This window comes from Acanthochromis polyacanthus, chromosome 8 (genome assembly GCF_021347895.1).
Source record: "Acanthochromis polyacanthus isolate Apoly-LR-REF ecotype Palm Island chromosome 8, KAUST_Apoly_ChrSc, whole genome shotgun sequence".
Taxonomy (NCBI): domain Eukaryota; kingdom Metazoa; phylum Chordata; class Actinopteri; family Pomacentridae; genus Acanthochromis; species Acanthochromis polyacanthus.
In genome coordinates this window covers 39999791-40015525 of record NC_067120.1, presented here as the reverse complement: position 1 = coordinate 40015525, position 15735 = coordinate 39999791, and the positions used below count along the sequence as shown (strand labels likewise).

Here is a 15735-nt window from a genome sequence, read left to right as displayed (position 1 = left end):
AAACAGCATGTTACGCCTGGAGACCTGAGGTGGTGATTTTGTACTTGTTATTTTCATATTTTGACTGTAATAGTATTTTTATAGCAAAGACTATCTGATGACAGAAACTACATGTGGTTATGTAAATGTAAAGATCTATCAAACCATTTAATAAACAAAATTATATGAGTGTAAAGTCGACTCCTTTTTATCCAAAAAGTTAAATGTGTTTTTAATGAGAAGACGTACAATAGATGCTGTTTTTCTCTGATTAAATAAATAAACAGACACGTGGAGGATATAAATAACCTTCATCATCACTAACCTGCTTCCATCATCATCATCCTCATCATCATGGCTGCTTATGACACCGGCTTCCCCCCCTCCTCCAAGATGGCCGACCGTCATCACCATGGTAACCCGTTGGAGATGCATGTTGCTCAGTGTGCAGCTGCAGGTTCAGACCTCGTGCGCAGCCACAAACATGCATTGGTTCATTTAATCATGTTTTTAGAAGGTTAAGTCCAAACATGATGTGACTTTAGCTGCTTCATACGTGTTCCGTGTTCATGTTCATTACAGATTGCGACCGCCGAGGGAACCGTCCTGCAGATAGAAGCTCTGTCAGAAAGCATCAACAACCTCACAGTAAGCTGCTGCTCAACGACTCGTGAAGCCGAGTCTCTCCGGGTTTCTGCCCGTTTTGTCACGACTTTGAGTTGCTCAGTCGGAGAGAATCTGAGAAAGAAACCTCATTAGAACAACGCTGATCTGAGAAACAAACACCGATGTTGAATCTGATGCTTCCGGTTTTTATCGGTAGCAGAAGCCACAGCTGGTTTTCCTGCTGACATGGTGTTAGTAACTGAACCCTTTAGGAAGAAATTAGAATAAATATCATTAAAAACATTCAAAATTTCACTGACTATAAATAGTATTCATCCCTCTTTGAAAGTTCTCTGTAATTGCATTTCAAAATGACATACTAAACTATGACGTTTGTCATATTTTGGACGACATACTATGATGTTCTTGGTGACATTTTGGACGACATACTAAACTATGACGTTTTTCTCACATTTTGGACGACATACTAAACTGACGTTTTTGGTCACATCTTGAATGACATTCTAACCTATGACCTTTTTGACAACATTTTGGATGACAGAGGAAACTATGCCGTTTTTGGTGTCATTATGGACCAGATACTACACTATGACATTTTTGGTGACATTTGAATAACATACAAAACTATGACATTTTTGGTCACATTTTGGATGACATACTAAATTATGATGTTTTTGGCAACATTTTGGACCACATACTAAACTATGCCGTTTCTGGTGTCATTATGGACGACATCCTCAACTATGACATTTTTGGTGACATTTTGGATGACATTCTAAATTGAAGTTTTTGTATTTTTTGATTGACATACTGAACTATGACGTTTTTCTCATATTTTGGTTGACATACTACACTATGACGTTTTTGGCCACATTTTGAACAACATTCTAACCTATGACGTTTTTAACGACATTTTGGACCACATACTAAAGTATGCCGTTTTTGGTGTCGTTATGGATGACATCCTCAACTATGACATTTTTGGTGACATTTTGAACAACATACTAAACTTTGACGTTATTGGTGACATTTTGGACGGCATACTCAACAATGACGTTTTTCTCTTATTTTGGACAACTATGACGTTTTTGTCTTTTATTGGACGACATACTAAAATGTCACGTTTTCGTCATATTTTGGACGACATGCTAAACTATGACGTTTTTGTCTTTTATTGGACGACATACTAAACTATGATGTTTTTGTCTTTTATTGGACGACATACTAAACTATGGCGTTTTTTGCGACATTTTGGACGACATGCTAAACTATGACGTTTTTGTCACATTTTGGACGACATACTAAACTATGACGTTTTTGTCTTTTGTTGGACGACATACTAAACTATGACGTTTTTGTCTTTTGTTGGACGACATACTAAACTATGACGTTTTTGTCACATTTTGGACGACATACTAAACTATGACGTTTTTGTCACATTTTGGACGACATACTAAACTATGACGTTTTTGTCTTTTGTTGGACGACATACTAAACTATGACGTTTTTGTCACATTTTGGACGACATACTAAACTATGACGTTTTTGGTGACATTTCGGACGACATACTAAACTATGACGTTTTTGGTGACATTTCGGACGACATACTAAACTATGACGTTTTTGTCACATTTTGGACGACATACTAAACTATGACGTTTTTGGTGACATTTCGGACGACATACTAAACTATGACGTTTTTGGTGACATTTCGGACGACATACTAAACTATGATGTTTTTGGCGACATTTTTGACCACATACTAAACTATGATATTTTTTGTGACATTTTCGATGACATGCTCAACAATGACGTTTTTGTCTTATTTTGGACAACTATAACGTTTTTGTCTTTTATTGAACGACATACTAAACTACGACATTTTTCTCATATTTTGGACAACATACTAAACTGACATTTTTGATTACATTTTGTATGACATATTAAACTATGACATTTTTTGCCACATTTTGGACAACATACTAAACTGACGTTTTTGGCAACGTTTTGGTAGACATACTAAACTATGACGTTTTTGGTGACACTTTGGACGACATACTAAACTATGACGTTTTTGGTAACATTTTGGATGACATATTTAACTGTGGGTTGCTCAGTGGAGTAGTGGTTAGCACTTTCACCTTCCAGCAAGAAGATCCCTGGTTTGAATCCCGGGGTGGGCCTGGGATCTTTCTGCATGGAGTTTGCATGTTCTCCCTGAGCGTGCGTGGGTTTTCTACGGGCACTCCGGCTTCCTCCCACAGTCCAAAAATATGCTGAGGTTAATTGAGTACTCTAAATTGCCTGTAGGTGTGAATGTGAGTGTGACTGTCTGTCTGTATATGTAGCCCTGTGACAGACTGGTGACCTGTCCAGGGTGTCCCCTGCCTTCACCCGAGTCAGCTGGGATAGGCTCCAGCACCCCCCGCGACCCTAGTGAGGATAAAGCGGTGTATAGAGGATGGATGGATATTCAACTGTGACGTTTTTGTCTTTTATTGGACGACATACTAAACTATGACGTTTTTGGCCACATACCAAACCATTATGTTTTGGTGTCATCAAGGACGACATACTAAACTATGACGTTTGTCATAATTGGACGACATACTAAACTGACGTTTTTGGCGACTTTTAAAAAAATAAAATTTTGTTTTTGCCATTTCGTCTTTGTTTGGATAATTGTGGTGAAGGCAGACAGGAAACGGGTAGAAGAGTAGTTGGAAGACATGCAGCAAAGGGCAGGAATTAAACCCGGGCTGCTGCGTCGGAGACCAGCCCCTGTACACGGGTCGCCCACTTAACCTGTTGAGCTATATGGGCGCCCTTTGGTGGTATTTTGGACGACATACTAAACTGTGATGTTTCTTGTGACACTTTGGATGACATACTACACATAGGAGGCGGCATGGATCAGTGGGTAGAGTGGCCGTCTTATAACTGGAAGGTTGCTGGTTCGATCCTCAGCCCGTTGAGCTCACGTCAAGGTGTCCCTGAGCAAGACACCGAACCCTAATTGCTCCTGATGGGTTGTGGTTAGCGCCTTGCATGGCAGCTTCCACCACCAGTGTGTGAATGGGTGAATGTCATGTATCATGTAAAGCACTTTGGATAAAAGCGCTATATAAATACAACCATTTACACGATTACGTTTTTGGTGACACACTAAAGTATGACACTTTTGGTGAAATTTGACAACCTACTACACCATGACATTTATCATATTTTGGACGACATATTTAACTGACATTTATCACATTTTGGACGATATGTTAAATTTCCCCATTTTGGAAAGGGTCCTTCACTGGAATCGAACCTGTGTCTTTGACACTACATTGTTTTTGAGTCGCCTTCTTAACCAGTTGAGCTACCCTGGCACATCAGTTTCTCTAGTTGGACAACATACTGAACTATGAAATTTTGGACAGCATACTACACTGTGACATTTTGTCATAGTTTGTAGGACATATTTTACTGTGACGTTTTTGGTGCCATACTAAACTATGACATTTTTTTCATGTTGTGGACGACATACTAAACTATGACGTTTTTGTCTTTTATTGGAAGACATACTAAACTACGACATTTTTGGTGTCATTATGGACGACATACTAAACTACGACATTTTTGGTGTCATTATGGACGACATACTAAACTACGACATTTTTGGTGTCATTATGGACGACATACTAAACTTTGACGTTATTGGTGACATTTTGGATGACATCCTAAACTATGACATTTTTGGTAACATTTTGGATGACATACTAAACTATGATGTTTTTGTCTTTTATTGGATGACATACTAAACTATGACGTTTTTGGCCACATATCAAACTGTTATGTTTTTGGTGTCATCAAGGACGACATACTAAACTATGACGTTTGTCATAATTGGACGACATACTAAACTGACGTTTTTGGCGACTTTTTTAAAAAATATATCTTGTTTTTGCCATTTTGTCTTTATTTGGATTATTGTGGTGAAGGCTAACAGGAAACAGGGTAGAAGAGTAGTGGGAAGACATGCAGCAAAGGGCAGGAATTGAACTCGGGCTGCTGCACATGGGTCGCCCACTTAGTCTTTTGAGCTATACGGGCGCCCCCTGGTAGCATTTTGGACGACATACTAAACTATGACGTTTTTGGTGAAATTTGACAACCTACTACACCATATTTAACTGATGTTTTTGGTACCATACTGGACTATGGCATTTGTCACATCTTGGACGATATGTTAAATCTCCCCATTTTGGAAAGGGCAATTCACTGGAATCGAACCTGTGTCTTTGACACTATACTGCTTTTGAGTCGCCTTCTTAACCAGTTGAGCTACCCTGGCACATCAGTTTCTCTTGTTGGACAACATACTGAACTATGCTATTTTGGATCACATCCTCAACTATGACATTTTGGATGACGTATTAAACTATGACATTTTTGGGTGAAATTTTGGACAGCATACTACACTGTGACATTGTCATATTTTGTAGGACATATTTAACTGTGACATTTTTGGTGCCATACTAAACTATGACATTTTTGTCATGTTGTGGACGACATACTAAACTATGACATTTTTGTCATGTTGTGGACGACATACTAAACTATGACATTTTTGTCATGTTGTGGACGACATACTAAACTATGACATTTTTGTCTTTTATTGGAAGACATACTAAACTACGACATTTTTGGTGTCATTATGGACGACATACTAAACTATGACATTATTGATGACATTTTGGATGACATACTAAACTATGACATTATTGATGACATTTTGGATGACATACTAAACTATGACATTATTGATGACATTTTGGACAACATACTACACTGTGACGTTTTGTCATATTTTGGACGACATATTTAACTGTGACGTTTTTGGTGACATTGTTACGGGGGGCTCTGTAGAACCCAGGCGCAGACAAAGAGACTGGCATAAATGATTAATTGAAGGGGTTTTATTAAACAAGAAACCAAAATAATACATAAACGGAGAGCTGAACTGGGGCTACACTAAATTCTATGAATTAACTCTGGGATTGCAAGAACGGTAGTCTACGATATAAAACAGCTTTAACACAACATAGCCAAGTAGAGGTACTCAGACTATGGGGGAACTGACAACCAAATGTCAGTTCTCTTCCTCTCTGCAAGTTGCAGGGAGAGAGAGAGACATGAGGGAGAGGTGACAGACAGGGAACCAAAAAGGCAGGACAAAAAATGGGAAATCTTTAACAACTCCGTGGATCCAGACTATGAGCCGCATCAATGCCAATATCTAATCACTTGGTCCTTGTGTCATTTCTGACCTTCCCTGAAAATTTCATCCAAATCCATAATGAGTAATGTTGCAGACGGACAGACAGACAGATTTACAAACTTACGCCGTTCCTTGGTGGAGCCTTCAAAAGTCAAAATCAGCTTTTTAGAGGAGTAAATACTTTTTAGAGAGTTTATAACGGTTTTATTGAAAGAGTTTGAATTCACTTCCTTGTTTATGGTTTGTAGATGCAGACATGTCCCATTTATCAACAAAAATTACTGCTTTAGACCTTAAAAAACAATGAATTCACTGATGTTCTTCACCAAAGCAGAGCTAAACTGTTTTACACCCGTGCAATGCTGTGGTGGAACACAAAAGAAAAGAAAAAATAATCGATTTATAAACTTTTTTTTAAACCATGAAACATATTAGAACGGCTGAAATGATCAGACAACAGACCAGACAAATCACCATGATGGAAACTGTTGCATCCAGATCCGTTAGAGCACTGAAAGAATGAAGGTAAATTAGATTATTTATTCCACCTAAGAAGAAGAGTTATGTGACGATCAGCGTGTGTGAATCCTTCCTCTGTTACCAACATCACTCAGAAACAGACTCAGGGATTTAAAGGAAGTTTTCAGGGTCGGTCAGAAATGACACAAGGACCAAATGATTAGACTTCAGCAGTGATACGGCTTAAAGTTTGGATCCACGGATTTGTGAAGGATTTCCCATTGAGGTAGCGGCACAGCGTCTCATAGCAGCACGGTAACCATGGCAACAAATGAACGTTACCTCAGCGGCCTGCTGACGATCACATGATTGTTATCCTACAACAAATCTACGTCTGTGGACGTATTGGAAATGACACAAGGAACAGTTGATTAAATTGTGGGGGTGTTTCTGAGTTCCATCAATTCCTGTCGCTGGCTACATATTTAGGTCACGCGATTCGGTATGTACACATGCAGAACACACACCAGTCTTGGTGGAGGACTGCACTCTCTCAGTGCTGTTCTTGTTAGTTGACGTGACAAGCCGTGAGCGTGTGTGTGTGAACATGTGTGTGCCAGGATGTGAAATTAACTTTTGGAGCCACTAACAGATATGTACAAATATGATTCATTCAATAGTAAATGATCATTTTGTGCCGCAAATCTACCAACCACTTCATGTTAAACCGGTATCTGGCTGCTGCTAATTTCCCACCGTGGTGCCAGCTTTTGTGGAAATGGGTTGGAACGTTAAATAATTAATTTCAGAATAAATATTGTCAATTACAGTGTTGAAACATGTTCTACAAGCTGGAAAAATGCAGCTTTTTAGCAATTGTCACTGTCTCCCACAATTTAATCACAACAAATAAGCTTAAAACATTGCAACTTTTATCACAATTTTTTAGAAAAACTGCTGCGAATTCAGGCATTTTCGGCCGCAACAATCACGAAAAACACCCACAAAATCCTGGAAGGACTGATAAATACTTTTAAAAGGTGCTGTTTTACTATTATTATTTGAAAAGTTTGATTTCAATGTAAAACATTTAAGATTTAAACATGATTTTAACTGTATAGGGCCTAACACTGAGAATTAAACTGCTCATTTAAAATTGCAGAAATAATTTGTCACTAATTAATGAAGCTGACTGAAAGTAATAAAGCAGACCTTCAGAGATGTCACAGCATGAAAAGCACAGGTGTTATTATTAACAGTAATCATGAGGATGTATGCAGAGATGAGCTCGTTAACAGTGGCAAGAGAAACCAACAGTTGCAGCTTAGCTTAGCATAAATACCAAGAAACAGCTAGCCTGGTTCTGTCTATTGATAAATCTACCTACAAGCAACTCAGTTATATGAGATCTTCCTCCTATGGGATGAATTTAAAGACTTTCCTTCATTTCAGACCCAACAAGAACTAAATTAAAATTCTCAACCTGTGCTTTTCCCTCTGTGACCAATCACAACGTCTGCTGATTTTTGTTGTTTTTTGTTGCCCATTCTGCATTGAAACAGCTTTGCTCTGACTTGGGATCATTTCTGTACATCCTTCATGTTGTTTTCTGTCTGTAGACATCTTTTCTTATGGTGCTGAATTCAAAAATCACATTCTCTATAAATTTTGGCCACAATCTGGATGTTGCTTCATTAAAGTCTAGGCCCCTTGTATCATTAATCAAAAACCTCCTCAGAACTATTTTATTCTTCATCTCCAGTAGCTTTATTAATGATCACAGTTCTACCTTCATACTGTGGACATTTCCAGAGTTCCAGGTCCTTGAAGTTCATAGAGGAGAACATCCCCTGTAGAAAGTTCCAGAGTAAACCTACCGTTGTCGGTAGGTCTACTCTAGAACTTTCTCCAGGTATTGGTTGGTCTACTCTAGAACTTTCTCCAGCTGTCGGTAGGTCTCCTCTGGAACTTTTTCCAGCTGTCGGTATGTCTACTCTAGAACTTTCTCCAGCTGTCGGTAGGTCTACTCTAGAACTTTCTCCAGCTGTCGGTAGGTCTACTCTAGAACTTTCTCCAGTTGTCGGTAGGTCTACTCTAGAACTTTCTCCAAGGGACGTCCTCCTTTCCTGCTTCCAGTCTTTAAGTTTAGTCTCACTTAGAACATTCAGAACTAGAGACACCCAGGTACTTGAAGTCCATAGAGGTAGGTGAAAATGATGGAAAAAGTCCATTAAAAAGTGATACATCTGGACCCACTTCTATGGAACACTGGAAATATTCTCAGTCTGAAGGTAGAACTCTGGTCATTAATCAAGTTACAGGAGAAGAAGAACCAGATGATTATGAGGAGGCTAAATGGACCCTAGAATGAATATTCTGATCCCAGCTCAGTAGCAAACACTGAGCTAACTGCTGAGCTAATGCTAACCCACTACAACTCCCATGATGCTTTGCCTCCAGTACCTGCTCGGGCACGACGAACTGAGGAAGGAGATGAGACGAGCTCAGACGGCGCTAGTTTGAAGACGACGACTTGCTGATGTTGTCGATTGACCAGAGACCTGCAGAAACACCTGGAGCCGGCTAACACCTCGAGTCAGCTAACAAATGGAGTCAGCTAACAGCTGGGGCTGGCTAACACCTGGAGCTGGCTAACACCTGGAGCTGGCTAACATTTACAGCAAGCTAAGACTTGGAGCCGGTTAATATCTGTAGCCGGCTAACACCTGGAGCCGGCTAACACCTGGAGCCGACTGACACCTGGAGCCGGCTAACACCTGGAGCTGCTGATGCCTCGTTAACACCTACAGAGGACTCTGAAACACAAACAGACTTAACACAATGTTGAGAACAGTAAAACTTCTCATTTTTAGTTTCTATAACAACAAACTGAACAAATAGAGCCATTACTGACTTTCTTGTTTTTTACAGCTTCCCTTGTTTCTCTGCAATGACCCTTTACTGATCCTACTGACTACTGTGGATGGTGCTGATATTTAAAGAGGGAGAACAGAGTCCGATGAACCTTGTTGAACAGTAAAAGCTAAGTAGTACACATGAAGTTTAAGGTATAAAATCTTCTACAAATGAAGATTTAGCCATTTTTTAAAAGACAACAGCAGCTAAATTTATCAGCATGTTGAAATAAGTTATTAGAGCCGTTAGTGATACTTAGAGAGTTTGTTTTGTGCAAACATGAAAGAAGAAAGGTGATCGGTCAGTTTAGGTGACATGAGGTTTGTGTTCAAGAAGAGTTTTTGCTCTTTAGCGCAGGAAAGAGGATGCTATGACTGATATTATGGATAGAATTATACATAATACAGAAACAGATGTACAGAATTGTGTGTTTTTTTTGGCTGCATGTAAGAAAAAATGTTGTGAAACGAGTATGCTTTAGAAATACATGCAAATTATTAAACGGATTATCAATTAAATTCATACAAAGTGCAGAAAAGAGAACAATAAATAAATAAAAAACAGTATTTGGTGCAACCAAACAGCAGCAGTTCTCATTTCTAAATGAAGCAAATCTGCAGGTTTTGTTTTTTTAAAGCCAATTAAGTTTCCTCAGACTGAAAACAGTCCAGTACTTCAACACTTTATAAAAACTTTGTGATAAATTTTTGAATTTTTTGCCAATGTAAACTCTAAATAAACGTTTTTGTGAATCATATGAAGTCTCTAAAACTGTTGCAGACATGGATCTGTATCTGCATGTTGGGTTTTTTTGCTGATATTAATGTTTTAATACAGAAAAGTTTGTAGATGTTTGAGGTAATTTATATAAAAAACCTCCCCAGAGACACTGACGGGTTTTATTAACCTGCAAAATGTTCTGTTTAGTACATATGTAGCTCTTTAAAATACATTTCAAGGTGCTCTGATTAATGTATAAATATCAAAAACCAATCAGATCAATCAATAGAATTAACTCTACAGAGAGTTTTAGTGTCTTTTAACTTCATTTTTTGAGGAGGTTTACAGAAGATTAATTCACTGATTGGGTTCATCTTCACAGCTCTAATCAGACTTATTGATTTTAGCCACAGCAGGAAGTAGGGTTTTCTTTTTCAATAAAACAAAGAAAAACTCAGATAAACTCAATTCAACAGCTAATGAGACATGTTACCTTCACAAATTTGAAAAAATATGGTAACTATTTTGGAAATCTGCTCCAAATAAATGCTAACGTGTTCATGTCTGCTAGATGTTTATTGGTACACCAAATCAACTGAATAAGACGATAATATTTCAGTGTTTACATCCTGTTCAGCTGCTTCAAATGGTGAAAAACAGGATATCATTGCTGCTTTCTGAGATCTTTACTGAATATTTTGTGTTCATGATGGTTCATTTGACCCTTTCTCTCCTCTTTTTGTTTGTCCAGAACCGTTTTCATTCCTGTTTTAGTATGACAAGCTTAGGAAAGATAAGAAAAATCTACTTTTGTAAATTAAACACATGATGGCATAAATGACACCAGATTGGTACGATAAGTTGTGATGTTTGGTTTAGAAAATAAAACTGATAAAAACAGTCCTTTGAGTGGTAAATGAATCAGAAGGCCAACTTCAGGATACTACAAGAACAGAAATATACTGCTGTTTGTACTACACCTGAATTCAGTTATATAACTTCATAAAAGACCAACTTCTAGATTTTCTCCTCCTTTATGAAGGGAAACACCTGTTTAATCTGCTAAAACGACCTCATAAATAGCGATCCAACCAACCTACATTCCCTCTAAAAAGACGGTTAAAGCTTCCGTTTACTCATCAAACCCTTCAGGCTTGGAGCTGCTGTTGACTTTCCTAACATTTGACTAGCTCCAAACACCACACCCTGATGCTACCGGACCAGAAATCCAGTTCATTTTACTTCTCCCGAGCTTCACTTAAAGCACCGTCTAACACCAACACCCATCCGGACGTTTTCTTTCTCGGCAGGTGAGGAGGACAGGTGGTGGTCCTGGAGGTTCAGAGAGTTCCAGACCCGTCCTGGTGAGTATCTTTAGAGACTTTTATAGAGATCAGACCAACTGAGTTCCAGCTGTACGAGAGTGTTGGATTGGTTTAATATGCCAAAGTTGTTTATTCAAAGTTAAACTAAAGAAAGGACAGAAAACATGGTTCCAATTGGTGGAACAGGAGCAACACCAACGGAGTCTTGGTTTTTGTCCCTCAAGAACTCAACTATCAGAACACTGGATGTAACTGTTACCAACCATATGCTCATTTTATAGTTCCTTTACAACTAAACTACGTTCTCATTAACCACGCTGGTCTTTCTCTACATCATTTAGGTCAAAGTCATCGTAGAAGCTTCCGTAAGAAGCAACTCACATTCTCTTTTAAGTTCTTGAAGACATATCACACCATCCAAGAAGTTTCTTCAGTTTTGAAGATCTAATGAAGTTTCACTTTAGTTGTAAATGTCTAAATATTGGGACTAAAACTGAACCAAACTTCTGCTATCTAGTTATTGCTGGAACAGTGTCTAGTACTTAAACTAACCATGTGGTTCTGGAAGCTAAAGAAGTATAAAATCTATGTCTTCAGTTCTCTCTGTTGCTCGGATGAAGGTGAAACATCTTCTAGAACCTAACAGAGAAGTCAAGCTGCTGTTTTCTGTGATCCTGGGCTCCATCTTGGTGCTTAATGAGGAAGAATTCAGCAACAGAGCCGTCACCAACCAGCTTAGAATCAGTAGAACAGATGTTCATTACAGCTTTACAACAAAAACCAACATGGCTCCAACAAGAACCACAAGAAAAGGTGCTCACAGCTGACTAAGAATTATTTCCAAAGCTGTATGGTGAGAATGCTAATTTTTGGATAACGCTGGCTATATGGGGCTGTGGCTCCGGTGGTAGAGCGGGTCGTCCAATGATCAAAGAGTTGGCAGTTCGATTCCCACTCTGTCCGAGTCATGTGCTGTTGTGTCCTTAACCCTTCTTGCCTCCAGTGCTGCTCTCACACTGGTGTGTGAATGTTGGTGGTGGTCGGAGGGGCCGTAGGCGCAGATTGGCAGCCACGCTTCCATCAGTCTGCCCCAGGGCAGCTGTGGCTACAAATGTAGCTTACCACCACCAGAGAGAGAATGTGTGAGCGAATGAATAATGGATCCATTGTGAAGCGCTTTGAGTGCATTGAAAAGCATTATATAAATCTAATCCACTATTATTATTATGATATTTACTTGGTACAAATTCTCTTTCCAGGTGATCAGGGAGACAAACATCTGACCTTCTGCCCTCCACCATCTGTCCATGATGGGCCAGCAGTTCAGTAAACCCGCCTCTAACCCCTTACAGAACTCCAAACTGTTCCGCTCTTTTAAACGCCCCCCACCCAGACGTCCCTACTTTGACCTGAACTCGTCTAACTTCCACTCCCAGAGCATCTTTGCCACACCGAAGAGACCTCCAGCCGACAAACCCAACGAATTCATAGCTCTGTTCAGCGAATGCATCTCCATCGCCTCGACCAGAACCCAGGAGTTCCTCCTCTTCAAAGACCCCGAGGACAAGTTCCACCCGAGTCCCGAGGTGCTCACTCAGGTAGGAACCTCCATCATCAGAATTCATGATCGATACTCAAGAACTGCACTGAACTTGTTCAGCAGCAAAATGCCAACAAGCAAAAATGAAATCCAAGGAAAAAAACAGCAGCAAGACAGCAAACACAAATAATGAGATTTGTTCTTCTACACAAACAGTATGTTGAAAAAAGACAAGTTATTGATAGAGATACTAAAAGGTTTGGTTTATTATTACAGTTCCATTCAACTCTTCAGAGCATTTTAGCATCTTTTAATTCATTTCTTTGGTTTTACATATGAAAACTTTACTAGTTTCATTTTTATTGCTGTCATTGACATTGATTTTTGCCAAATTTCAGCAGAAAGCTGTTATTTAGATTTAAAAAAACGAAATTGACCGATAAAGCCACTGCTAAACAGGTGAAATCTGCAGCTACTTGGTGCATTTAGCAGCTAACGAGACATATTTACCTTAGAAATGGGATAAAACATTGGAAATAATTTCCCTCCAAATCATTGCTAACATTTCTGCACATCTCTTGGATGTTTACACAGCAAGTTTTTCGCTGATTACTTTGTACATCAACTTTGTAAGGTGGTAATATTTTAGTATTTATTTCTTGTTTAGCTGTTCTCCAGTGGACCAAACCAGGACATTATTGGTGTTTTGTGAGATCTCTATTGAAATTTTTGTGAACTTGTGTTTGTTGGGCTTTAACACAACGACAATATTTTCTATCATTAGTGCAAATTATTTGTATGTATAGCACTGTTTATAGGAATGTGTTATCATAAGTGACCCTATCAGCTTAGGGAAGAAGAGAAAAATCTAAATCTACTTTCAGATGTATACATATGATGGCATGAATGACACCAGGCTGGTAATATTTGGAGGAGAAATTCGGGTTTGGGTTCAGATACAACCTTTTACAAAATGTCTGAAGCTTCTCCTCCAATTTCTGGGTTGCCAGGATGAAGAGTCCCAAAAAAGTAAAGAGTAAAGCAAAAAAACAAACAAACTAAAAGTAGAAAATAAATGCTTTGGAAATGACTTAAAAGCTCAGCTCTTGAGCTTTGAGTTGATTAAACAGAACATTAGCATTAATAATTTAGCGTGAATTTGATCATAGTGGGTAAATAATTACAGGATATTCTAAAGGACATGAAGAAAGTCTTTAAAAAGGTCATTAGACTTAGTTTCAGGAAATACCATATATTAGTTGATACTTTCACAACAATAACTAGATATTAGAAGCTTGGTTGAGTTTAGATACCAGAAATACATGGTTCAATGTAGGAAAATAGTATAGTTTGGGTTAAAATACAACCCCTTAGCTATGCGTGTGAAGTTTATCCTTCATTTTTTGGATGAGATTGGACAAAAGACTGGAAAAGTAACTTTAAGAACAGACAATTTACCTTTAGTACTACACCTGAAGCAACACACTGCAGTCTGCGATACAAACTCACACTCTTCAAACATCTCGTCGTCCACCAGGTGTTCCTGATGACCTACATCACCCAGAGCGTCAACCTGAAAATTACAGACTCCTTCAACTGCAGGGCCATGACGCCCGAACAGCGCATCCTGCTGGGCGCCGACTGGGTCTGGGCCGTTCTGGAGAAACCCACCAAGAACCCCAAAGTGGAGATCGCAGTTCAGGTTCTACACCTTCCTGAGCGGGATGAAGCCGAGGAGAACCCGGAGTCCTGCAGCGAGTCGGTCCAGATAGCCCAGAAGGAGTCCAGCAACAGGAACGTCTACGAGAGGATGGTGGACTTCTGCAGCTCCGTCGGGAAGGACTGCTACGCCTTGTTCTTGTTCTTCGGGAAGAAGAACGACAAGGAGAACATCTATGGCGTCCTGAGCAATAACTTTGATGCTGCCATCGGGAAGTGCGACAAGATCAACAGAGCTTTGATCGAGAACTTCTTCAAAGGCTCGAGGTATCTCCACACGCCGAGGGGAATGATGCAGGCGATTGTCACCAAAAAACAAGGCGATCCCTTAACGCTCATGGTTAAATTCAGCTCATAACCCGACACCAGAACACAGCAGGGCATAGAAATGTAGAGGATACTGATACTGCCTTCAAAAAATGTTGAATCTCAAGAAATTTAGATGCCTCAGAAAGCAAATTATGGTTATTTCAGGTATTTTCCAGTTGTTGACGGTGAAGTTTTGTGCTGTTTATCTATAGTCCTGCTTTCTAACAACCTCAATAAAGGTGGAACTTTAAAATAGGGCTGGACTCAAATATTCCGAATATCCGAATATTCGTTCGCTACAGCGGTATCCGGCTCATCCCGTCGTGTGATCACATAGACATATACACACGTCTATGTGATCACCCCTTCCTCCCCACAGACGAAAATATTCGGAGCTCGTCTCTTCCCGTCGCCTTCGGCTCATCTCGGCTCCTCCGTTCGTGTTTGTTACCACCACCCGAATGGCCGGGTTGCTGCCGACTCTGACGTCACGCTTCACTTCCTTGGATAAACAAAAGACAAGATGCTGAAGACCTCCACTGTTTGGGAATTCTTCAGTTTAACTGAAGACAAAACGAAGGCAAAATTTGGACCCGGGAGACCAGACGAACGGATCCGAATATTCGGGCCGTCTTCGCCACAACCGCCCCCACCCCCCCACCCCCCCACCCCCGTCGGATATTATGGGGTGTAACAAATATTCAGATATTCATCTTTAAAAAGGCCCGAATATTCGGAGGCCAGAAACCACTATTCGGGCCAGCCCTACTTTAAAACAAGAACAAAAAGGTGCAGTTAGACATCTTTAGGCTCATTAGCTGCTCAGATTTTAATGTCCAACAGGAAAACTGGGGAGGTCCATAGACTGTATG

General features: G+C 39.6%; 2 protein-coding genes across 2 annotated transcripts in view; both read left to right on the top strand.

The window, feature by feature from the left end:
- The window catches only part of ppfibp2b (PPFIA binding protein 2b), a 108545-nt gene extending 97675 nt beyond the window's left edge, over positions 1-10870 (top strand). The window contains 2 exon segments of the mRNA XM_051952775.1: positions 562-627; positions 8795-10870. Coding sequence (XP_051808735.1) covers positions 562-627; positions 8795-8857 — 129 coding nt within the window. The 3' untranslated portion in view covers positions 8858-10870.
- Positions 10871-10933: 63 nt separating this feature from the next.
- rep15 (RAB15 effector protein) lies at positions 10934-15530 on the top strand. Its single transcript, XM_051952772.1, has 3 exons — positions 10934-11334; positions 12555-12893; positions 14373-15530. The coding sequence occupies exons 2-3, from the start codon at positions 12603-12605 to the stop codon at positions 14910-14912; spliced, it is 831 nt and encodes a 276-aa protein (XP_051808732.1). The 5' UTR covers positions 10934-11334; positions 12555-12602; the 3' UTR covers positions 14913-15530.
- The last annotated feature ends 205 nt before the right edge of the window (positions 15531-15735 follow it).

Coding starts and splice junctions, on each gene's coding strand:
- rep15 (XM_051952772.1), top strand. CDS start 12,603: ATGATGGGCCAGCAGTTCAGTAAACCCGCCTCTAACCCCTTACAGAAC. Junction 12,894..14,372: donor GTCCCGAGGTGCTCACTCAG/GTAGGAACCTCC, acceptor GTCGTCCACCAG/GTGTTCCTGATGACCTACAT.